General features: G+C 48.4%; 1 protein-coding gene across 1 annotated transcript in view; it reads left to right on the top strand.

The window, feature by feature from the left end:
• Window positions 1–23911, top strand: part of HSPA9 (heat shock protein family A (Hsp70) member 9) — a 236747-nt gene that overhangs the window by 68114 nt on the left and 144722 nt on the right. The window contains exon 7 of the mRNA XM_063928294.1: window positions 19657–19763. Within this exon, the coding sequence (XP_063784364.1) occupies window positions 19657–19763 (107 nt within the window). The remainder of the gene's footprint in view (window positions 1–19656; window positions 19764–23911) is intronic.

Genomic DNA, 23911 nt, shown 5'->3' with positions numbered 1-23911 from the left:
AGAAGACTGCAGCAGGCAGCCCATTCCCAGGAACAGAAGCCCTCCACCGCTTTTGCCAAGTCCTCAGCATGACGCTGGGGCCGTACAAGCGGACTCAGGTGCGGTTGGGGGTCGTCTCAAGAGTTTCAGCGCGCAGTGGTCTCACTCGCAAGTGGACCCCTGGATCCTACAAGTAGTATCCCAGGGGTACAGATTGGAGATTCGAGACGTCTCCCCCTCGCAGGTTCTTGAAGTCTGCTTTACCAACGTCTCCCTCCGACGGGGAGGCAGTATTGGAAACAATTCACAAGCTGTATTCCCAGCAGGTGATAATCAAAGTACCCCTCCTACAACAAGGAAAGGGGTATTATTCCACATTATATTGTGGTACTGAAGCCAGACGGCTCGGTGAGACCTATTCTAAATCTGAAATATTTGAACACTCACATACAAAGGTTCAAATCAAGATGGAGTCACTCAGAGCAGTGATAGCGAACCAGGAAGAAGGGGACTATATGGTGTCCCTGGACATCAAGGATGCTTACCTCCATGTCCCAATTTACCCTTCTCACCAAGGGTACCTCAGGTTCGTGGTACAAAACTGTCACTATCAGTTTCAGACGCTGCCGTTTGGATTGTCCACGGCACCCCGGGTCTTTACCAAGGTAATGGCCGAAATGATTCTTCTTCAAAGAAAAGGCGTCTTAATTATCCCTTACTTGGACGATCTCCTGATAAGGGCAAGGTCCAGAGAACAGTTGGAGGTCGGAGTAGCACTATCTCAAGTAGTTCTACGACAGCACGGGTGGATTCTAAATATTCCAAAATCGCAGCTGTCTCCGACGACACGTCTGCTGTTCCTAGGGATGATTCTGGACACAGTCCAGAAAAAGGTGTTTCTCCCGGAGGAGAAAGCCAGGGAGTTATCAGAGCTAGTCAGGAACCTCCTAAAACCAGGAAAAGTGTCAGTGCATCATTGCACAAGGGTCCTGGGAAAAATGGTGGCTTCTTACGAAGCGATTCCATTCGGCAGATTTCACGCAAGAACTTTTCAGTGGGATCTGCTGGAAAAATGGTCCGGATCGCATCTTCAGATGCATCAGCGGATAACCCTGTCTCCAAGGACAAGGGTGTCTCTTCTGTGGTGGCTGCAGAGTGCTCATCTACTAAAGGGCCACAGATTCGGCATTCAGGACTGGGTCCTGGTGACCACGGATGCCAGCCTGAAAGGCTGGGGAGCAGTCACACAAGGAAAAAATTTCCAGGGAGTGTGATCAAGTCTGGAGACTTCTCTCCACATAAATATACTGGAGCTAAGAGCAATTTACAATGCTCTAAGCTTAGCAAGACCTCTGCTTCAAGGTCAGCCGGTATTGATCCAGTGGGACAACATCACGGCAGTCGCCCACGTAAACAGACAGGGCGGCACAAGAAGCAGGAGGGCAATGGCAGAAACTGCAAGGATTCTTCGCTGGGCGGAAAATCATGTGATAGCACTGTCAGCAGTGTTCATTCCGGGAGTGGACAACTGGGAAGCAGACTTCCTCAGCACGACCTCCACCCGGGAGAGTGGGGACTTCATCGGGAAGTCTTCCACATGATTGTGAACCGTTGGGAAAGACCAAAGGTGGACATGATGGCGTCCCGCCTGAACAAAAAACTGGACAGGTATTGCGCCAGGTCAAGAGACCCTCAGGCAATAGCTGTGGACATTCTGGTAACACCGTGGGTGTACCAGTCGGTGTATGTGTTCCCTCCTCTGCTTCTCATACCTAAGGTACTGAGAATTATAAGACGTAGAGGAGTAAGAACTATACTCGTGGCTCCGGATTGGCCAAGAAGGACTTGGTACCTGGAACTTCAAGAGATGCTCACAGAGGACTCATGGCCTTTGCCGCTAAGAAGGGACTTGCTTCAGCAAGTACCATGTCTGTTCCAAGACTTACCGCGGCTGCGTTTGACGGCATGGCGGTTGAACGCCGGATCCTAAGGGAAAAAGGCATTCCGGAAGAGGTCATTCCTACCCTGGTCAAAGCCAGGAAGGAGGTGACCGCACAACATTATCACCACATGTGGCGAAAATATGTTGCGTGGTGTGAGGCCAGGAAGGCCCCACGAAGAAATTTCAACTCGGTCGATTCCTGCATTTCCTGCAAACAGGAGTGTCTATGGGCCTCAAATTGGGGTCCATTAAGGTTCAAATTTCGGCCCTGTCTATTTTCTTCCAGAAAGAATTGGCTTCAGTTCCTGAAGTCCAGAAGTTTGTCAAGGGAGTACTGCATATACAACCCCCTTTTGTGCCTCCAGTGGCACTGTGGGATCTCAACGTAGTTCTGGGATTCCTCAAATCACATTGGTTTAAACCGCTCAAATCTGTGGATTTGAAATATCTCACATGGAAAGTGACCATGATGTTGGCCCTGGCCTCGGCCAGGCGAGTGTCAGAATTGGCGGCTTTGTCTCACAAAAGACCATATCTGATTGTCCATTCGGACAGGGCAGAGCTGCGGACTCGTCCCCAGTTTCTCCCTAAGGTGGTGTCAGCGTTTCACCTGAACCAGCTTATTGTGGTACCTGCGGCTACTAGGGACTTGGAGGACTCCAAGTTGCTAGATGTTGTCAGGGCCCTGAAAATATAGGTTTCCAGGACGGCTGGAGTCAGGAAAACTGACTTGCTGTTATCCTGTATGCACCCAACAAACTGGGTGCTCTTGCTTCTAAGCAGACGATTGCTAGTTGGATGTGTAGTACAATTCAGCTTGCACATTCTGTGGCAGGCCTGCCACAGCCAAAATATGTAAATGCCCATTCCACAAGGAAGGTGGGCTCATCTTGGGCGGCTGCCCGAGGGGTCTCGGCTTTACAACTTTGCCGAGCTGCTACTTGGTCAGGAGCACACCCTGGCTGAGGAGGACCTGGAGTTCTCTCACTCGGTGCTGCAGAGTCATCCGCACTCTCCCGCCCGTTTGGGAGCTTTGGTATAATCCCCATGGTCCTGACGGAGTCCCCAGCATCCACTTAGGACGTCAGAGAAAATAAGAATTTACTTACCGATAATTCTATTTCTCGTAGTCCGTAGTGGATGCTGTGCGCCCATCCCAAGTGCGGATTGTCTGCAATACTTGTACATAGTTATTGTTACAAAAATCGGGTTATTATTGTTGTGAGCCATCTTTTCAGAGGCTCCGCTGTTATCATGCTGTTAACTGGGTTCAGATCACAGGTTGTACAGTGTGATTGGTGTGGCTGGTATGAGTCTTACCCGGGATTCAAAATCCTTCCTTATTGTGTACGCTCGTCCGGGCACAGTATCCTAACTGAGGCTTGGAGGAGGGTCATAGGGGGAGGAGCCAGTGCACACCACCTGATCCTAAAGCTTTTACTTTTGTGCCCTGTCTCCTGCGGAGCCGCTATTCCCCATGGTCCTTACGGAGTCCCCAGCATCCACTACGGACTACGAGAAATAGAATTATCGGTAAGTAAATTCTTATTTTTTTGCCTTATATTCCCTCACAGCCTAAGAGCACCGCATTATCAAATGCAGTCCTTTCGTTCACAAAGGAACAATAAAGTCTGAGGTGCGTCCTTTCTTGGCAGGGGCAGAGGAAAGAAGCTGCACAACACAGCCCTTTCCCAGGAACAGAAGTACTCCCCAACCTCTACAAAATCCACCGCATGACGCTGGGGCTCCACAGGCCACAAGTGGGTTCACTCCCAAGTGGATCCCTGGGCAATAGAAATTGTGTCTCAGGGATACAAGCTGGAATTCGAAAAGATGCCCCCTCACCGATACCTCAAATCGGCCCTACCAGCTTCCCCCCCATGACAGGGAAATAGTGTTAACTGCAATTCACAAATTGTATTTTCAACAGGTGGTGGTAAAAGTTCCTTTCCTGCAACAGGGAGGGGGTTATTAGACCATGTTTGTAGTCCCGAAACCGGACGGTTCGGTCAGACCCATATTGAATTTAAAATCCCTGAACATATACCTGAAAAGGTTCAAGTTCAAGATGGAATCGCTGAGAGCGGTTATCACAAGCCTGAAAGGGGGGGATTTTATGGTGTCTCTGGACATAAAGGATGCATACCTTCATGTCCCCATCTATCCACCTCATCAGGCGTACCTCAGATTTGTGGTACAGGATTGTCATTACCAATTTCAGACGTTGCTGTTTAGTCTCTCCACGGCACTGAGAATATTTACCAAGGTAATGGCGGAAATGATGGTACTCCTGCGGAAGCAAGGGGTCACAATTATCCTGTACTTGGACGATCTCCTCCATAAAAGCGAGATCAAGAGAGCAGTTGCTGAACAGCGTATCACTTTCTCTGGAAGTGTTACGGCAACACGGCTGGATTCTAAATATTCCAAAGTCGCAGTTGGTTCCTACGACTCGGTTGCCTTTCCTGGGCATGATTCTGGACACAGACCAGAAAAGGGTTTATCTCCCGATAGAGAGAGCTCAGGAACTCATGACACTGGTCAGGAACCTATTAAAACCAAAACAGGTGTCAGTGCATCAATGCACTCGAGTCCTGGGAAAGATGGTGGCATCATACGAGGCCATTCCCTTCGGCAGGTTCCATGCGAGGACCTTTCAATGGGACTTACTGGACAAGTGGTCCGGATCACATCTTCGGATGCATCGGTTAAGCACCCTATCCCCCAGGGCCAGGGTGTCACTCCTGTGGTGACTGCAGAGTGCTCACTTTCTGGAGGGCCGCAGATTCGGCATTCAGGACTGGGTCCTGGTGACCACGGACGCAAGCCTCCGAGGTTGGGGAGCAGTTACACAGGGAAGAAATTTCCAAGGGCTGTGGTCAAGTCAAGAGACTTGCCTTCACGTCAACATCCTGGAACGAAGGGCCATATACAACGCCCTGCGTCAAGCGGAGAACTTGCTTCGCGACCAACCGGTTCTGATTCAGTCGGACAACATCACCGCAGTGGCTCATGTAAAATGACAAGGCAGCACAAGGAGAAGAGTGGCGATGGCGGAAGCCACCAGAATTCTTCGCTGGGTCGAGAATCACGTAAGCGCACTGTCGGTAGTGTTCATCCCGAGAGTGGACAACTGGGAAGCAGACTTCCTCAGCAGACACGACCTCCACCCGGGAGAGTGGGGACTTCATCAGGAAGTCTTCGCACAGATTACAAGTCAGTGGGAACAGCCACAGGTGGACATGATGGCATCCCGCCTCAACAAAAAGCTACAGAAGTATTGCGCCAGGTCAAGAGACCCTCAGGCAGTAGCTGTGGACGCCCTGGTGACACCATGGGTGTTCCGGTCGGTCTATGTATTTCCTCCTCTTCCTCTCATACCGAAGGTGCTGAGGATAATAAGAAAAAGGGAAGTGAGAACAATCCTCATTGTTCCAGATTGGCCATGAAGGACTTGGTATCCAGATCTGCAAGAAATGCTCACAGAGGACCCGTGGCCTCTTCCTCTAAGACGGGACCTGTTGTAACAGGGGCCCTGTCTGTTCCAAGACTTGCTGCGTTTGACGGTATGGTGATTCAACGCCGGATCCTAGCAGAAAAGGGCATTCCGGATGAGGTCATTCCTACGCTGATAAAGGCTAGGAAGGACGTGACAGTTAAACATTTATCACCGAATATGGCGAAAATGTTTCTTGGTGTGTGGCCAGGAATGCTCCTACGGAGGAATTCCAGCTGGACGTTTCCTTCACTTGCTACAGTCCTGAGTGAATTTGGGCCTAAAATTGGGCTCCATTAAAGTCCAGATTTCGGCCCTATCCATTTTCTTTCAAAAGGATTTGGCTTCTCTACCAGAAGTTAAGACGTTTGTAAAGGGAGTGCTGCATATTCAGCCTCCTTTTGTGCCTCCAGTGGCACCTTGGGATCTTAACGTGGTGTTAGGCTTCCTGAAATCCCACTGGTTTGAACCACTTAAAACGGTGTAGTGGAAGGTGGTCATGCTATTAGCCTTGGCTTCGGCCAGGCACGTGTCAGTGTTGGCGGCTTTGTCACATAAAAGCCCCCATCTGCTTTTCCATATGGATAGGGCAGAATTGCGGACCCGTCCACAATTTCTGCCAAAAGTGGTTTCATCTTTTCATATGAATCAACCTATTGTCGTGCCTGTGGCTACTCGTGACTTGGAGGATTCCGAGTTGCTTGATGTGGTTAGGGCTTTGAAGGTTTATGTAGCCAGAACGGCTAGGGTCAGGAAAACAGAGTCCTTGTTTATCCTGTATGCATCCAACAAGCTTGGTGCTCCTGCCTCAAAGCAAACTATTGCTCGCTGGATCTGTAACACGATTCAGCAGGCTCATTCGGCAGCTGGATTGCCGCTGCCAAAATCAGTTAAGGCCCATTCCACGAGGAAGGTGGGTTCTTCTTGGGCGGCTGCCCGAGGGGTCTCGGCATTACAACTTTGCCGAGCGGCCAGGCGTGTGTCAGAATTGGCGGCTTTGTCCTATAAAAGCCCTTATCTGATTTTCCATATGGATAGGGCAGAGTTGAGGACTCGTCCTCAGTTTCTCCCGAAGGTGGTATCAGCGTTTCACTTGAACCAGCCTATTGTGGTGCCTGCGGCTACTAGGAACTTGGAGGATTCCAAGTTACTGGACGTAGTCGGGGCCCTGAAAATTTATGTTTCCAGGACGGCTGGAGTCAGGAAAACTGACTCGCTGTTTATCCTGTATGCACCCAACAAACTGGGTGCTCCTGCTTCTAAGCAGACTATCGCGCGCTGGATTTGTAGCACTATTCAGCTGGCGCATTCTGCGGTGGGACTACCGCAGCCTAAATCTGTAAAAGCCCATTCCACAAGGAAGGTGGGCTCATCTTGGGCGGCTGCCCGAGGGGTCTCTGCTTTACAACTTTGCCGAGCGGCTACTTGGTCAGGCTCAAACACTTTTGCAAAGTTCTACAAGTTTGATACCCTGGCGGAGGAGGACCTCTTGTTTGCTCAATCGGTGCTGCAGAGTCATCCGCAATCTCCCGCCCGTTTGGGAGCTTTGGTATAATCCCCATGATCCTTACGGAGTCCCCAGCATCCACTAGGACGTTAGAGAAAATAAGATTTTACTTACCGGTAAATTTATTTCTCGTAGTCCGTAGTGGATGCTGGGCGCCCGTCCCAAGTGCGGACTACTTCTGCAATACTTGTATATGGTTATTGCTTAAATAAGGGTTAAGTTATGGTTGCATCGGGGTTTTAACCTGATGCTCTGTTATTTGTCATACTGTTAACTGGTTGTTATCACATGTTATACGGTGTGATTGGTGTGGCTGGTATGAATCTTGCCCTGGATTACCAAAATCCTTTCCTTGTACTGTCAGCTCTTCTGGGCACAGTTTCTCTAACTGAGGTCTGGAGGAGGGGCATAGAGGGAGGAGCCAGTGCACACCAGAACCTAAATTCTTAAAGTGCCCATGTCTCCTGCGGAGCCTGTCTATCACCATGGTCCTTACGGAGTCCCCAGCATCCACTACGGACTACGAGAAATAGATTTACCGGTAAGTAAAATCTTATTTTCTCTTAGTCCGTAGAGGATGCTGGGCACCCGTCCCTATGCGGACGCTATCTGCAGTACTTGTTTAATAGTTATTGCTTGTGTTACACAAAGGTTGTGTTTCAGTTATGGTCAGCCTGTTGCTGATTTTGTTTATACCGTTGACTGGACTTTTGCTAATGCCATGTTGTACGGTGTGTTTGTGGTGTGAGCTGGTGTGTATCTCACCCTTAGTTTAACAATAAATCCTCTTCCTCGAAATGTCAGTTTCCCTGGGCACAGTTCCTATAACTAGAGTCTGGAGGAGGGGAATAGAGGGAGGAGCCAGTTCACACCCACTTAAAGTCTTAAATTCCCATGCCTCCTGCGGATCCCGTCTATACCCCATGGTTCTTGAAGCATCCCCAGCATCCAATATGGATTAAGAGAAAAATCCTATAATTTTTTTTATTTATTATAATGTGTGTTTTTTTTTTTTTGTTTTTCCTTCTTGGTGCCTCAAGGAAAGAGCACTTTTTTTTTTTTTTTGTTTTTTTTTTTTTTTTTTGTTTCTAATGGGGTTTTTTTTTGTTTTTTAATAATTTTTTTATGGTCTGCCTGCAGCCCCAGTCAACTTTGTTTATTTTTACTTTTACTGAGCTGTGAGTTTTGTAGCACTGCCGCTTACCAGTCTATTGCCCCCTTCTGGAGGACAGCACACTGGCTACCTGGTCAGTGTCGCTGGCCACCTCCTGCGCACTAGGGAGTGGCCGGACGAGGGCAGGTAAGCAGCTCTCTGCTTGATCGGGAGCTGGGACTCCTTGCATGCCAGCAGTCCTGGCAGCAGTGCATAGTCTTTTCACTTTGCTATCACTAGACCACCAGAAACGCTGGCTGCAGGTCCCTTGTGGCTGGCCAGACTTTTCCCTGTTCTCTCCACCTCCACCCTTTGGCTGTTTCCTGCTCTGGGCTCCAGCCAAACATACATAGTTAATTAGCAGTTTGTTGGTTTGTTTGTTTGTTTTGTTTTTTGTTTTGTTTTTCTTGTGCCTCCTTCTTTATTAGTAGTCAACTTACTTTACTTGGGGCTTACAGGATTTCAGTATTAAGACCTCACTTATGTTTATTTGTGGTCTCTTAGTCAAGTGCTCTTGCCCTCACGTACCATCTAGGGTTTGGTACATGTTTCTAGTTCTTTACAGGATATGCTGGACCCTTCAGACAAGCACAAGGTCCATAGAAAAGGAAGTTCTATGCCTGTCCACTCTGGCCTTTATTCCATGTCGGACAATTCCTCAGATCTAGAGGACATCCTGTTCGATGTCTGACATTGACACTTCCTCCTTTCAGGAGGATTACATGACCCAGGTCAATGGTGATGCCTGAAGGCAGATAGTTTTCATTACTGATCAAAGATACAGATAACCTAACCAGCTTCGGGGGCAACCCTCTTAAACCGAAAAGATCAATTCTGTTTCCCTCCCTTGGCGCAGTTGGAGAATATCCTGGCAGATAATTGGTCACACCCTAACAAAAATATACGTTCTGGTAAGAACTTACCGTTGATAACGGTATTTCTTCTAAGTCCACAGGATAACATTGGGATATGAAGCGACAGCAGATTTGTAACAATCGGTCAAATCTTTTTGGCCTCCCAGCATGCAATGGGCCCGTCCATATATCCCCACCTCCTGGCTCAGACAAATCAGTTTTCCCAAAGCTTAAGACAGGAGCATCATAGATAGCCCTAATCAGGCAAGAAGAACACACATTTACACCCTTTCGTACAAGAAGTAAGAAGTTTTTGAGCAAAAGGATCCTCCAAATCAGGTGCGTCAGGGTGGGATCCCTGTGGACTTAGGAGAAATACCGTGATCAACGGTAAGTTCTTACCATAACATATATTTCTCTGACGTCCTAGTGGATGCTGGGAACTCCGTAAGGACCATGGGGAATAGCAGGCTCCGCAGGAGACTGGGCACTCTAAAAGAAAGATTAGGTACTATCTGGTGTGCACTGGCTCCTCCCTCTATGCCCCTCCTCCAGACCTCAGTTAGAATCTGTGCCCGGCTCGAGCTGGTTGCACACTAGGGGCTCTCCTGAGCTTCTAGTAAAGAAAGTATTTGTTAGGTTTTTTTATTTTCAGTGAGATCTGCTGGCAACAGAATCACTGCTACGAGGGACTGAGGGGAGAGAAGCGAACCTACCTGCTTGCAGCTAGCTTGGACTTCTTATGCTACTGGACACCATTAGCTCCAGAGGGATCGAACACAGGCCCAGCCTCGGTCGTCCGGTCCCGGAGCCGCGCCGCCGTCCCCCTTGCAGAGCCAGAAGCAAGAAGATCTTCACGGAAATCGGCGGCTGAAGACTCCGGTCTTCATTAAGGTAGCGCACAGCACTGCAGCTGTGCGCCATTGCTCCCTGTGCACACCACATACTCTGGTCACTGATGGGTGCAGGGCGCTGGCGGGGGGGCGCCCTGGGCAGCAATTAGAGTACCTTAAAGTGGCTAATCACACATAATATAGCCTAATAAGCTATATATGTGTAAAATACCCCTGCCACATTATTATAAGAGCGGGAGAAGTCCGCCGAAAAAGGGGCGGGGCTATCTCCCTCAGCACACTGGCGCCATTTTCTCTTCACAGTGCAGCTGGAAGACAGCTCCCCAGGCTCTCCCCTGCAGTTTCCAGGCTCAAAGGGTTAAAAAGAGAGGGGGGGCACTAAATTTAGGCGCAAACTGTATATAAAAAGCAGCTATAGGGATAAATCACTTTCTGTTAGTGTAAATCCCTGATTAAATAGCGCTGTGGTGTGGCTGGCATACTCTCTCTCTGTCTCCCCAAAGGACTTTGTGGGGTCCTGTCCTCAGTCAGAGCATTCCCTGTGTGTGTGCGGTGTGTCGGTACGACTGTGTGGACATGTTTGATGAGGAGGCTTATGTGGAGGCGGAGCAGGTGCCGATAAATGTGATGTCACCCCCTGCGGGGCCGACACCAGAGTGGGTGGATATGTGGAAGGCATTAACCGACAGTGTCAACTCCTTACATAAAAGGCTGGATGACGTAACGGCCGTGGGACAGCCGGCTTCTCAGCCCGCGCCTGCCCAGGCGTCTCAAAGGCCATCAGGGGCTCAAACGCCCGCTACCTCAGATGGCAGACACAGATGTCGACACGGAGTCTGACTCCAGTGTCGACAAGGTTGAGACATATACACAATCCACTAGGGGCATCCGTTGCATGATTGCGGCAATAAAAAATGTGTTACACATTTCTGACATTAACCCAAGTACCACTAAAAAGGGGTTTTGTTTGGGGAGAAAAAGCAGCCAGTGTTTTGTTCCCCCATCAGATGAGTTGAATGAAGCGTGGGTTTCCCCCGATAAGAAACTGGTAATTTCTAAAAAGTTACTGATGGCGTACCCTTTCCCGCCAGAGGATAGGTCACGTTGGGAGATATCCCCTAGGGTGGATAAGGCGCTCACACGTTTGTCAAAAAAGGTGGCACTGCCGTCTCAGGATACGGCCACCTTGAAGGAGCCTGCTGATAGAAAGCAGGAGGAAATCCTGAAGTCTGTATATACACACTCGGGTACTATACTGAGACCCGCAATTGCCTCAGCATGGAGGTGTAGTGCTGCTGCAGCGTGGTCTGATACCCTGTCAGATAATCTTGTTACCCTCGACAGGGATACTATTTTGCTAACCATAGAGCATATTAAAGACGTCGTCTTATATATGAGGGATGCACAGAGGGATATTTGCCGGCTGGCATCCAGAATTAATGCAATGTTTATTTCTGCCAGGAGGGTATTATGGACCCGGCAGTGGACAGGTGATGCTGATTCTAAAAGGCACATGGAGATTCTGCCTTATAAGGGTGAGGAATTGTTTGGGGATGGTCTCTCGTATCCACAGCAACAGCTGGGAAGTCAAAAATTTTTACCTCCGGTTCCCTCACAGCCTAAGAAAGCACCGTATTATCAGGTACAGTCCTTTCGGCCTCAGAAAAGCAAGCGGGTCAAAGGCGCTTCCTTTCCCAGACAGCCAGTTCCCAGGATCAAAAATCTTCCCCCGTTTCCTCTAAGTCCACCGCATGACGCTGGGGCTCCACAGGCTGAGCCAGGTGCGGTGGGGGCGCGTCTCCGGAACTTCAGCGACCAGTGGGCTCACTCACAGATGGATCCCTGGGCTCTGCAAGTAGTATCACAGGGATACAAGCTGGAGTTCGAGGCGACTCCCCCTCGCCGTTACCTCAAATCAGCCTTGCCTGCTGCCCTCAGAGAAAGGGAGGTAGTACTGGCGGCAACTCACAAGCTGTATCTTCAGCAGGTGATAATCAAGGTACCCCTCCTTCAACATGGACGGGGTTACTATTTCACAATGTTTGTGGTACCGAAACCAGACGGTTCGGTGAGACCCATTCTAAATTTAAAATCCTTGAACATTTATATAAAAAAGTTCAAGTTCAAAGTTCCTCAGGTTTGTGGTACAGGGTTGTCATTACCAATTCCAGACGTTGCCGTTTGGTCTGTCCGCGGCACCGCGGGTATTTACCAAGGTAATGGCCGAAATGATGATGCTCCTCCAAAAGGAGGGAGTCATGATTATTCCGTACTTGGACGATCTCCTTATAAAGGCGAGGTCCAAAGAGCAGTTGCTAGTCAGCGTAGCACTATCTCAGGAAGTGCTGCATCAGCACGGCTGGATTCTGAATATCCCAAAGTCGCAGCTGATTCCTGCGACGCGTCTGCTGTTCTTGGGCATGATTCTGGACACAGAACAGAAGGAGATCTTCTCCCGGAGGAGAAGGCCCAGGAATTATCATCTCTGGTCATGGACCTCCTGAAACCAAAACAGGTGTCTGTGCATCACTGCACGCGAGTCCTGGAAAAGATGATAGCTTCTGACGAAGCAATTCCCTTCGGCAGATTCCATGCAAGGATCTTCCAGTGGGATCTGTTGGACAAGTGGTCCGGATCACATCTCCAGATGCATCAGTTAATCACCCTGTCCCCGAGGGCCAGGGTGTCTCTACTGTGGTGGCTGCAGAGTGCTCATCTGCTCGAAGGCCGCATATTCGGCATACAGGACTGGGTCCTGGTGATCACGGATGCAAGCCTCCGAGGTTGGGGGGCAGTCACCCAGGGAAGAAACTTCCAAGGACAATGGTCAAGTCAGGAAACTTCCCTACACATAAAGAACCCCTGCTTCAAAACCAACCGGTTCTGATTCAGTCAGACAACATCACAGCGGTCGCCCAGGTAAACCGCCAGGGCAGCACAAGAAGCAAGGTATCAATGGCAGAAGCCACAAGGATTCTTCGATGGGCGGAGAATCACGTGATAGCACTGTCAGCAGTATTCATTCCGGGAGTGGACAACTGGGAAGCAGACTTCCTCAGCAGGCACGACCTCCACCCGGAAGAGTGGGGACTTCATCCAGAAGTCTTCCAGCTGATTGTGAACCGTTGGGAAAGGCCACAGGTGGACATGATGGCGTCCCACCTCAACAAAAAGCTAAACAGATATTGCGCCAGGTCAAGGGACCCTCAGGTGATAGCTGTGGACGCTCTAGTGGCACCGTGGGTGTACTAGTCGGTGTATGGGTTCCCTCCTCTTCCTCTCATACCAAAGGTGCTGAGGATAATAAGAAAAAGAGGAGTAAGAACTATACTCATTGTTCTGGATTGCCCAAGTAGGACTTGGTACCCGGAACTTCAAGAAATGATCTAAGAGGACCCTTGGCCTCTAACTCTCAGACTGGACCTGCTACAGCAGGGGCCCTGTCTGTTCCAAGACTTACCGCGGCTGCGTTTGACGGCATGGCGGTTGAACGCCGGATCCTGATGGAAAAGGGCATTCTGGTTGAGGTCATTCCTACGCTAATAAAGGCTAGGAAAGATGTGACGGCAAAACATTATCACCGCATATGGCGAAAATATGTTGCTTGGTGTGAGGCTAGGAAGGCCCCCACAGAAGAATTTCAGCTGGGTCGATTTCTGCACTTCCTACAGTCAGGAGTGACTATGGGCCTAAAATTGGGATCCATTAAAGTCAAGATTTCGGCCCTGTCTATTTTCTTTCAAAAAGAACTGGCTTCACTGCCTGAAGTTCAGATGTTTGTTAAGGGAGTGCTGCATATTAAGCCCCTTTTGTGCCCCCGGTGGCACCATGGGATCTCAACGTTGTGTTGGATTTCCTAAAATCACATTGGTTTGAGCCACTTCAGACCGTGGAATTAAAATATCTCACGTGGAAAGTGGTCATGCTTTTGGCCTTGGCTTCGGCTAGGCGGGTGTCAGAATTGGCGCTTTTGTCCTGTAAAAGCCCCTATCTGATCTTTCATATGGACAGAGCAGAATTGAGGACGTGTCCCCAATCCTCCCTAAGGTGGTATCAGCGTTTCACTTGAACCAACCTATTGTGGTGCCTGCGGCTACTAGGGACTTGGAGGCTTCCAAGTTGCTGGACGTAGTCCGGGCCCTGAAAATATGTTTCCAGGACGGCTGGAGTCAGAAAGACTGACTCGCTGTTTATCCTGCATGCACCCAATAAATTGGGTGCTCCTGCTTCTAAGCAGATTATTGCTCGCTGGATCTGCTCCACGATTCAACTTGCACATTCTGCGGCTGGACTGCCGCATCCTAAAAAGCCCACACCACGAGGAAGGTGGGCTCTTCTTGGGCGACTGCCCGAGGGGTCTCGGCTTTACAACTTTGCCGAGCTGCTACCTGGTCGGGTTCAAACACGTTTGCAAAATTCTACAAGTTTGATACCCTGGCTGAGGAGGACCTTGAGTTTGCTTATTCGGTGCTGCAGAGTCATCCGCACTCTCCCGCCCGTTTGGGAGCTTTGGTATAATCCCCATGGTCCTTACGGAGTTCCCAGCATCCACTAGGACGTCAGAGAAAATAAGAATTTACTCACCGGTAATTCTATTTCTCGTAGTCCGTAGTGGATGCTGGGCGCCCATCCCAAGTGCGGATTGTCTGCAATACTTGTATATAGTTATTGCTTAACTAAAGGGTTATTGTTATGAGCCATCTGTTCGTGAGGCTCAGTTATTCATACTGTTAACTGGATATAGTATCACGAGTTGTACAGTGTGATTGGTGTGGCTGGTATGAGTCTTACCCGGGATTCCAAATCCCTTCCTTATTGTGTCAGCTCTTCCGGGCACAGTTTCCCTAACTGAGGTCTGGAGGAGGGGCATAGAGGGAGGAGCCAGTGCACACCAGATAGTACCTAATCTTTCTATTAGAGTGCCCAGTCTCCTGCGGAGCCTGCTATTCCCCATGGTCCTTAAGGAGTTCCCAGCATCCACTACGGACTACGAGAAATAGAATTACCGGTGAGTAAATTCTTTTCTCCGGCAGGATCCTCAGGTTAATGGAAGACAATGTGGCTGCCTTGCTGCTAAAGCACACATTGTGCTGCCCATGATGGACCTATCTTACGAGTAAAGTGATCAGAGACATTAGCCAGAACAGGGAGATAAGCATGAGAATTTACTTCTGTAATAGTCATCCAAAGCCATCTCGCCAGTGTCTGCTTATCAGCAGGCCATCCTCTCTTGTGAAATCCGTAGAGAATGAAGAGAGAATCTGTTTTTCTGATGGCACTGGTACAATTCACGTAGATCCTTAAGGCACGGACCACGTCCAGCGAAGCATCTCCCACAGAAAGGCCCGGTTCCTGGAAAGCCGGGATTACAATTTCTTTGTTAAGGTGAAATTTAGACACTACCTTGGGAAGATACAGATTTAGTTCTGAGAACCGCTCTATCTGGATAAAAGATCAGAAATGGAGGATGACCTAACAATGCCCCTAAATCTGACACTCTTCTAGCTGATGCCATGGCCAGTAGAAAGAGAACTCCAGCTGTCAACCATTGTAATATCCACTTTATTAAGTGGTTCAAATGGGGCAACTTGAAGGGCCTTTAGAAGTAAACTCAAGTCCCAAGGCACTGTAGGAGGAACAAAAGGAGGTTGAATGCGCAGCATTCACTTGGAAAAAAAAAAAAAAGTACGCACATCCTGTAACTTGCCAATCAATGCTGACCCTTGCACTCTCAAGGAAGCCACCTACAAACCTTTATCCATTCCTGCCTGAAGGAATGCTAGGACCCTGAAAACTCTGAAAGACCTAGGGTCCATTTTCCATTCACTGTACCTATGAATATAGGTTTGCCATATTCAGTGATAAATTCAAGCTGAGGAAGGTTTCCTTGCTCTGAGCACTGTTTGAATTACCTGTTGTCAGAATCCTCTTGACTTCAGGATAGAGGTCTCAAGAGGTGCCCGTCAAAGACAGTCGATCCAGATGTCTGTGATAACAAGGACCCTGCGTCAGTAGATCTGGACATTGAGAGAGCAGAAATGGAGCATCCCTCGACATTCTCTGCAGATCTGTGTACCAATGTCTTCTGGCCCAAGCCGGAGCTATTAGTATCAGGGCACCCTTTCCTTGCTTTATCTTTCTCACCACCCTGTGTAATAAGGTGATTGGAGGAAACACATAGGCCAGATGAAAGTCCCATCTCACCGACAGGGCATCCACAAAGGACAAGGCTAGATGATGAAATTCTGCCCACTTTAGTGTTTGACTTACCTCCTTCATAGCTTTTTGGCTGCAAGTTCCTCCCTGATGATTGAGGTATGCTACTGCCGTTGCATTGTCCGAGCGGATCTGAACTGGTTTTCCCCGAAGGATGTCTTTTGCCTGAATCAGTGCCATGTATATGGCCCGAAGTTCCAATATATTTATTGGCAGGCAACCTTCTTCTTTGGTCCATTGCCCCTGGAACCATATCCTTACTGACACTGCTCCCCAGCCCTGGAGACTGGCATCTGTCAGAATTTCCCAATCTGATATCCAAAAGGGTCTCCCATTGTCCAGATGGGATGTCTGCAACCACCAGACTAAAGACCTCCTGACTTCCACCGTAAGGAACATAGTCTGTGGTTTTTATCATCTGATAAAACCCATTCCATTTGGCAAGGATCAGAAACTGCAGAGGCCTCGAGTGGAACTGAGTATACTCCATCATGTCGAATTTTGACACCATCAATCCCATCACATGCATTGCTGCGTGAATGGGTACCCTTTGACTGTAGCAGCTCCTGAATCCTTGACTGAACTTTGGTTATCTTGTTCAGAGGTAAAAATACTCTTTGAAGGCTTGAATCCAATAGAGTCTCAAAGTGAGTCATCCGCTGTGACGGAACCATAGACTATTTTGCCCAATTTATGAGCCACCCGTGCTTCTGCAGACACGTTATTGTCTGTTGCAGATGACACAGGAGCAATTCCTGAGACTGCCAGGATTAAAAGATTGTCGAGGTATGGTAAAATTCTTATCCCCTGCTGGCAGAGATAAGCTGCCATTATCACCATAAGTTTGGTAAATACTCTGGGGGGCTGTGGCTAACCCAAAAGGTAGGGCCTGGAACTGAAAATGCTGTTGGAGGATAGCGAACCTGAGAGAGCACTGATGGGACAGTACTAAAGGAACATGTATGTAAGCATCCTGGATATCCAGGGATACCATATAATCCCCTTGCTCCATGGCCAAAATGATGGAACGTAAAGTCTCCATATGAAACTGAGGTACCCAAATGTACTTGTTAAGCACTTTGAGACGGAGTATGGGCCGGAATGACCCTGAACTAGAAACACTGTCCTCATTGTGCAGGTGGAACTGGAATGATTACCCCTGACTGAAGCAATTTCTAAACTGCCTCTTGCAAGGCCCTGGCCTTTGTCTCTACCTGAGACTGGCTGGTACAAAAAAAACCTTTGAGGATGGTTTCTTTGAAGGCAAATGCATAACTGAGAGCTACCGCTTCCTGCACCCAGGCATCTGTTGTAGACTGCTGCCAGATCTGAGCAAACTACAGAAGTCTGCACCCCACCCTAGAATTCCCCAGGTCGAGGCCCACACCATCAGGCTGATGGCTTATTTTCTGTTTTACCAACCGGTCCTCTGGTAGCCCAATACTTTTTTAGTCTTACCAGACATGTTGTATTGGGGCTGTTTGCCATCACTTTTCCCTTTTTAGCTTTTCCTTGATACCGAAAGGGACTATATGCTGGAACTTTAGGTTTGAATTTGTATGTGAAAGGATACTTTTTACTTTTTTGGAGTCGGCTTCTGACTCCAAAATATCTGTAAATTCTTTACCAAAAAGAATATCTCCAGAGTTGGGTAAAGACTCCAAAACCTTTTTATAGTCTGAATCCGCTTTCCATGTACATTTCCAAACTGCTCTGCGAGCGGCTACTGTTGAAGCTGATGCCCTGGAGGCAATTGTAGCCATATCCAAAGCTGCTTCTTCCAAGAACATCACAGCCTGTTTTATATGTGCCATATGGAATTTTGCTCTCTAGATGCCATTGAAAGATCTCCTTCCAATGCATCAGCCAAGGCAGCCACTACTTTTGCCATCCAAGCTGATGCCATGGCTGGTCTTATGACTGCCCCAGACAGGGAAAAAATGGTTTTTAAAAATCTAAAAAACCGCATTAGTGTTTTTCCATGAAAACACTATAGCATTTTGTATACAAATAGTCGCAGTCACACACAGAATATAGACATGCTGTATAGTCTTTTAATCAACAGAATCTGCATGTGCGTCCTATTACATTACAAAATGCCAAAAAAGACGCCTGGCGCTAAGGAGTCACACGGCACTCGTGTTATGTGTAACGTGACTTGGAGTGCACAGAGCAAAGATGTCAGAGGACACATCTGTATAAAGCTTATATTGAGTGAACACAAACGGCTGAAGGAGCTAAGAGCCGTAAATATCGGGTCAACTTCTGCTACCTTGTAACATTAGAGGAGTATATTTGTGTAACCATAGTATTGTTAAAATTCATAAATTAAAAAATCTGAGCGCAAATCCCCCAGCATGGAAACCGTCTGTTCATGGAGAATCATATTGGAACAATATATTTTAACGTTATAAAAATGTTACAAGTTTTTGTAACGTTAAAATGAATGCAGCAATGTAGAGACGCATCCTGGATGAAAACCTGCTCCAGAGTGCTCTTGACCTCAGACTGGGGTGACTGGTTCCTCTTTCAGCAGGACAACGACCCTAAGTACAAAGCCAGGATATCAAAGGAGTGGCTTCAGGACAACTCTGTAAATGTCCTTGAGTGGCTCAGCCAGAGCCCAGACTTGAATCCGATTGAACATCTCTGGAGAGATCTGAAAATGGCTGTGCACCGATGCTTCCAATCCTACCTGATGGAGCTTGAGAGGTGCTGCAAAGAGCAATGGGCGAAACTGCCCAAAGATAGGTGTGCCAAGCTTGTGGCATCATATTCAAAAAGACTTGAGGCTGTAATTACTGCCAAAGGTGCATTAACAAAGTATTGAGCAAAGGCTGTGAATACTTATGTATATGGGATTTCTTAGTTTTTTTTATTTTTATAAATTTGCAAAAATCTCAAACACTTTTTTCACGTTGTCATTATGGAGTATTGTGTGTAGAATTGAGGGGGGAAAAAATTATGTATTCCATCTTGGAATAAGGCTGTAACATAACAAAATGTGGAAAAAGTTAAGCGCTGTGAATACTTTTCAGATGCACTATATACACAAGTCTGTTACCGAAGACTTTCATAATTTAAAATTTGCATTAAGTACATAGCACCGCTATGGCAGGTTGTAATGCTCTGAGTGTATTTTGAATTCTAGAATTCATGAAAGTAAGGACAAATGTGTTTAAAGCGCCCTTGGAAATGCATTGGGGTTTAACCACTTGGCTGGCATGGTCGCATCAGATGCGACTATGCCTGCAAGTTCTTTACTTGACCTGGTTGCACAGGATGCCACCAATCAAACTGTTAGCAGGAAAGAGAAACTTCCCTCCGCTGCTGCTGGCAGAGGGACCAGAAGGTCCCTCTGCCTCCCTGCACTCTCCCCTCGGTGTTGCCGATCATTGCTGATCGGTCAGCACGGCAGGATCCTCGACTATCATTTTGGATTAGGTTAACTTCATGTTCTGCACCTAATTCACTCATTTAAAAAAAAAAAAAAAAAAGACTATGAGCGGTTTTTGGGGGAAAAATTGTCAGTTAAGTGGTTAATGGAGCTATGATTGATTTAAAAGGGTGAAATTTCATTGACGTGAGATGGTGGAAATAAAATGGGTTGTTGGTTTGAGTATATTTTTAAATATGTCAACCTGTTTATTTTTAGGCAACAAAAGACGCTGGGCAGATCGCTGGACTAAACGTTTTGAGAGTTATTAATGAACCTACTGCTGCTGCTCTTGCATATGGCCTGGATAAGTCTGATGATAAAATGTAAGTCATTGTACAATAGTGAAGTACTCTATAGTTTGCATCATTTGGTTCTTTTGAGTCAGAAGGACTATATTTACTGGTCTATTTGGGTTCCCAAATAAGGGGGCAATTAAATTAGCTGCAAAACATTTTTCTGTCAAAAAGACCGTCTTTCATGATTTCTCTTCCGTCTTAGAGGATACTGGGGTCCATTTAGTACCATGGGGTATAGACGGGTCCACTAGGAGCCATGGGCACTTTAAGAATTTGATAGTGTGGGCTGGCTCCTCCCTCTATGCCCTTCCTACCAGACTCTGTTTGGAAATTGTGCTCTGAGGAGCCGGTCACGATGAAGGAAGCTCCTGAAGAGTTTTCTGCATTTATTTTCTAAGTTTGTTATTTTCAGGCAGGGCTGGTTAGCACCAGCCTGCCTGCTTCTAGGAGGGGGGAGGATGGCCCAACCTCTTGAAGGGTTAATGGTCCCGTTCCCCGCTGACAGGACACTGAGCTCCTGAAGGAACTATTTGCAAGCCCCACCATGGCGAGTGTACATTCCCACAGCACGCCCCCATCCCTAACAGAGCCAGAAGAATGAAGAGTGGTGAGTACTGAGCCGGCGTCAAGGCTAGCGGGCGCTAGCCATTACGGCGGCATGAGGGTACGGAGAGGCACTGCTTCTACATGGGGCGGAATGCGTCTCCGGACACGGTGCACAACTGTGTCACTGTACACAGTACCCATAGTGGCACCAACAGCCTTAAAACGGTTTTCTGCTGCGGGCTCCACTGGGCTCCACAAGGATAGACATTGGGGTGTAGAGTAGGATCTTGATCCGAAGCACCAACAGGCTCAAAAGCTTTGACCTTCTTCCCAAGATGCATAGCGCCGCCTCCTATATCACCCTGTCTCCGTGCACAGGAGCTCAGTTTTGTAGTTGGTGCTTGCAGTGCAAGCATGTAACAGGAAGAGCTGCTCACAGCAGCTCTAGAAAAAGCTTTTTCTGAGGAAAAAAAGACTACAAGGGCTGCAGCAGAGGCACAGATTGTGTTAGATGTCAGTAGACATTGCCTGCTGCAGCTCCATCTCTCCCCCAGCGGTGCTGTACACTCCCGCGCCCTGGTTGCCGGGTACCTACAGCAGGAGGCTCCGGTTTTCTTCCACGTTAGTCACACACAGCTGGGGCCCTCCGGAAGGAGGTAAGTGGGTCCCGCTCGCGAGACCCGCACTTTGTCGCGATCCGGTGGGAGGCGGGCCGCGCGCGCTGGCAGTGGACACTGTGGCAGTACAGGCGATCCCACTAGATCACCAAGGCATGGGTGCAGGTCAGGTTTTCTCTCTAAACCTTTTTACAAGTAGCCCGCAGTACCTGGTGGTTTTGCCAGCAGAGGGGATAAGGCTTAGACCTGGAGCCCCTCCCCCAGCCCCAGGGTGCTATTTCCAGTAACTGTTCCTGCCCTGGAGCTGCATATCTGTCTCTCCCTCACACCCTGTCAGTGTTTGGGCGCCATTTCCCCAGCTACACTGTTCCTGGGACTGCTTGGGCAAATCCTCCTTTGTAAAGCCGCCTGGTTGTCAGCGCTGTGACTTTACATGACACTTAAGTATTTAGACAGTGTTAGTTAAAAGAGTGCATTTAGTCAGGGTTCTCTGGTACAAGTACCCTGTGATATACATCCAGTTCTTACTGTGCAGTGTTATATATATTGATTTTATGTATGTGTGTGTATATATATATGTGTGTGTGTGTGTGTGTGTGTGTATATATATATATATATATATATATATATATATATATATATTTATTTCTCTGACGTCCTAGTGGATGCTGGGGACTCCGTAAGGACCATGGGGAATAGACGGCTCCGCAGGAGACTGGGCACATCTAAAGAAAGATTTAGGACTATCTGGTGTGCACTGGCTCCTCCCCCTATGACCCTCCTCCAAGCCTCAGTTAGATTTCTGTGCCCGGCCGAGCTGGATGCACACTAGGGGCTCTCCTGAGCTCCTAGAAAGAAAGTATAGTTTTAGGTTTTTTATTTTACAGTGAGACCTGCTGGCAACAGGCTCACTGCAGCGAGGGACTAAGGGGAGAAGAAGCGAACCTACCTAAGTGGTGGTAGCTTGGGCTTCTTAGGCTACTGGACACCATTAGCTCCAGAGGGATCGCACACAGGACCAGACCTCGTCGTCCGTTCCCGGAGCCGCGCCGCCGTCCCCCTTACAGAGCCAGAAGCAAGAAGGTCCGGAAAATCGGCGGCTGAAGACTTGTCTTCTCCAAGGTAGCGCACAGCACTGCAGCTGTGCGCCATTGCTCCTCATGCACACCACACACTTCGGTCACTGATGGGTGCAGGGCGCTGGGGGGGGCGCCCTGAGCAGCAATATTAACACCTTGGCTGGCAAAACTGACACCATATATAGCCCCAGAGGCTATATAGGTGTAAATTACCCTTGCCAGAATAACACAAAAAGCGGGAGAAAGCCCGCCGAAAAAGGGGCGGAGCCATCTCCCTCAGCACACTGGCGCCATTTTCCCTCACAGCTCCGCTGGAAGGATCGCTCCCTGGCTCTCCCCTGCAGTCCTGCACTACAGAAAGGGTAAAAAAGAGAGGGGGGGCACTAAATTTAGGCGCAGTATATATATAATATAAGCAGCTATAGGGGAAAACACTCTGTATAGTGATATCCCTCTGTTATATAGCGCTCTGGTGTGTGCTGGCATACTCTCCCTCTGTCTCCCCAAAGGGCTTTGTGGGGTCCTGTCCTCTGTCAGAGCATTCCCTGTGTGTGTGCTGTGTGTCGGTACCGCTGTGTCGACATGTATGATGAGGAAAATGATGTGGAGGCAGAGCAAATGCCTGTAAATGTGTTGTCACCCCCTGAGAGGGGTCGACACCTGTGTGGATGGACTTATGGAAGGAATTACGTGCCAGTGTCAGCTCCTTACATAAAAGGTTTGACTACATAGGACAGCCGGCTACTCAGCTTGTGACTGTTCCAGCGTCTCAAATGTCATCAGGGGCTTTAAAACGCCCGCTACCTCAGATGGCAGACACAGATGTCGACACGGATACCGACTCCAGTGTCGACGACGATGAGACTAGTGTACCCTCCAATAGGTCCACCCGTTACATGATTGAGGCAATGAAAAATGTATTACACATTTCTGATAGTACCCAGGTACCACAAAAAAGGGTATTATGTTCGGTGAGAAAAAACTACCAGTAGTTTTTCCTGCATCTGAGGAATTAAATGAGGTGTGTGAAGAAGCCTGGACTTCCCCCGATAAATTTATAATTTCTAAACGGTTATTGGCAGCGTACCCTTTCCCGCCAGAGGATAGGTTGGGAAACATCCCCTAGGGTAGATAAAGCGCTTACACGTTTATCAAAACAGGTGGCACTACCGTCTCAGGATACGGCCGCCCTAAAGGATCCTGCTGATAGAAAGCAGAAGGCTACCCTAAAAGCTATATATACACACGTGGGCATTATATTGCGACCAGCGATTGCATCAGCATGGATGTGCAGTGCTGCTGCTGCGTGATCAGATTCCCTGTCGTATAATATTGATACCCTGGATAGGGACAATATTTTGCTGACAGTAGAGCATATAAAAGACGCTGTCTTATACATGCGTGATGCACAGAGGGATATTTGCCGGCTGGCATCAAAAATAAGCGCAATGTCCATTGCCGCCAGAAGGGGGTTATGGACTCGGCAGTGGTCAGGTGATGCCGATTCAAAAAGGCACATGGAAGTTTTGCCTTATAGGGGGGTGGAACTGTTTGGGGATGGTCTTTCAGACCTCGTTTCCACAGCTACGGCTGGGAAATCGACATTTTTGCCACCGGCTACCCCACAGCAAAAGAAAGCACCGTATTATCAAGTACAGTCCTTTCGGCCCCATAAACACAAGAGGGCTCGAGGCGCATCCTTTCTGCCGAGAGGCAAAGGTAGAGGGAAAAAGCTGCAGCATACAGCCAGTTCCCAAGAGCAAAAGTCCTCCCCCGCGTCCGGTAAGTCCACAGCATGACGCTGGGGCTTCACAGGCGGACCCGGGTACGGTGGGGGCCCGTCTCAGAAATTTCAGCACACAGTGGGCTCTCTCACAGGTGGATCCCTGGATCCTTCAAGTAGTATCTCAGGGGTACAGGCTGGAATTCGAGA

The sequence above is a fragment of the Pseudophryne corroboree genome, chromosome 6, assembly GCF_028390025.1.
Source record: "Pseudophryne corroboree isolate aPseCor3 chromosome 6, aPseCor3.hap2, whole genome shotgun sequence".
NCBI classification, from domain to species: domain Eukaryota; kingdom Metazoa; phylum Chordata; class Amphibia; order Anura; family Myobatrachidae; genus Pseudophryne; species Pseudophryne corroboree.
Note: the sequence above shows the minus strand (reverse complement) of the source record. Positions and strands in the feature narration are given on the sequence as shown.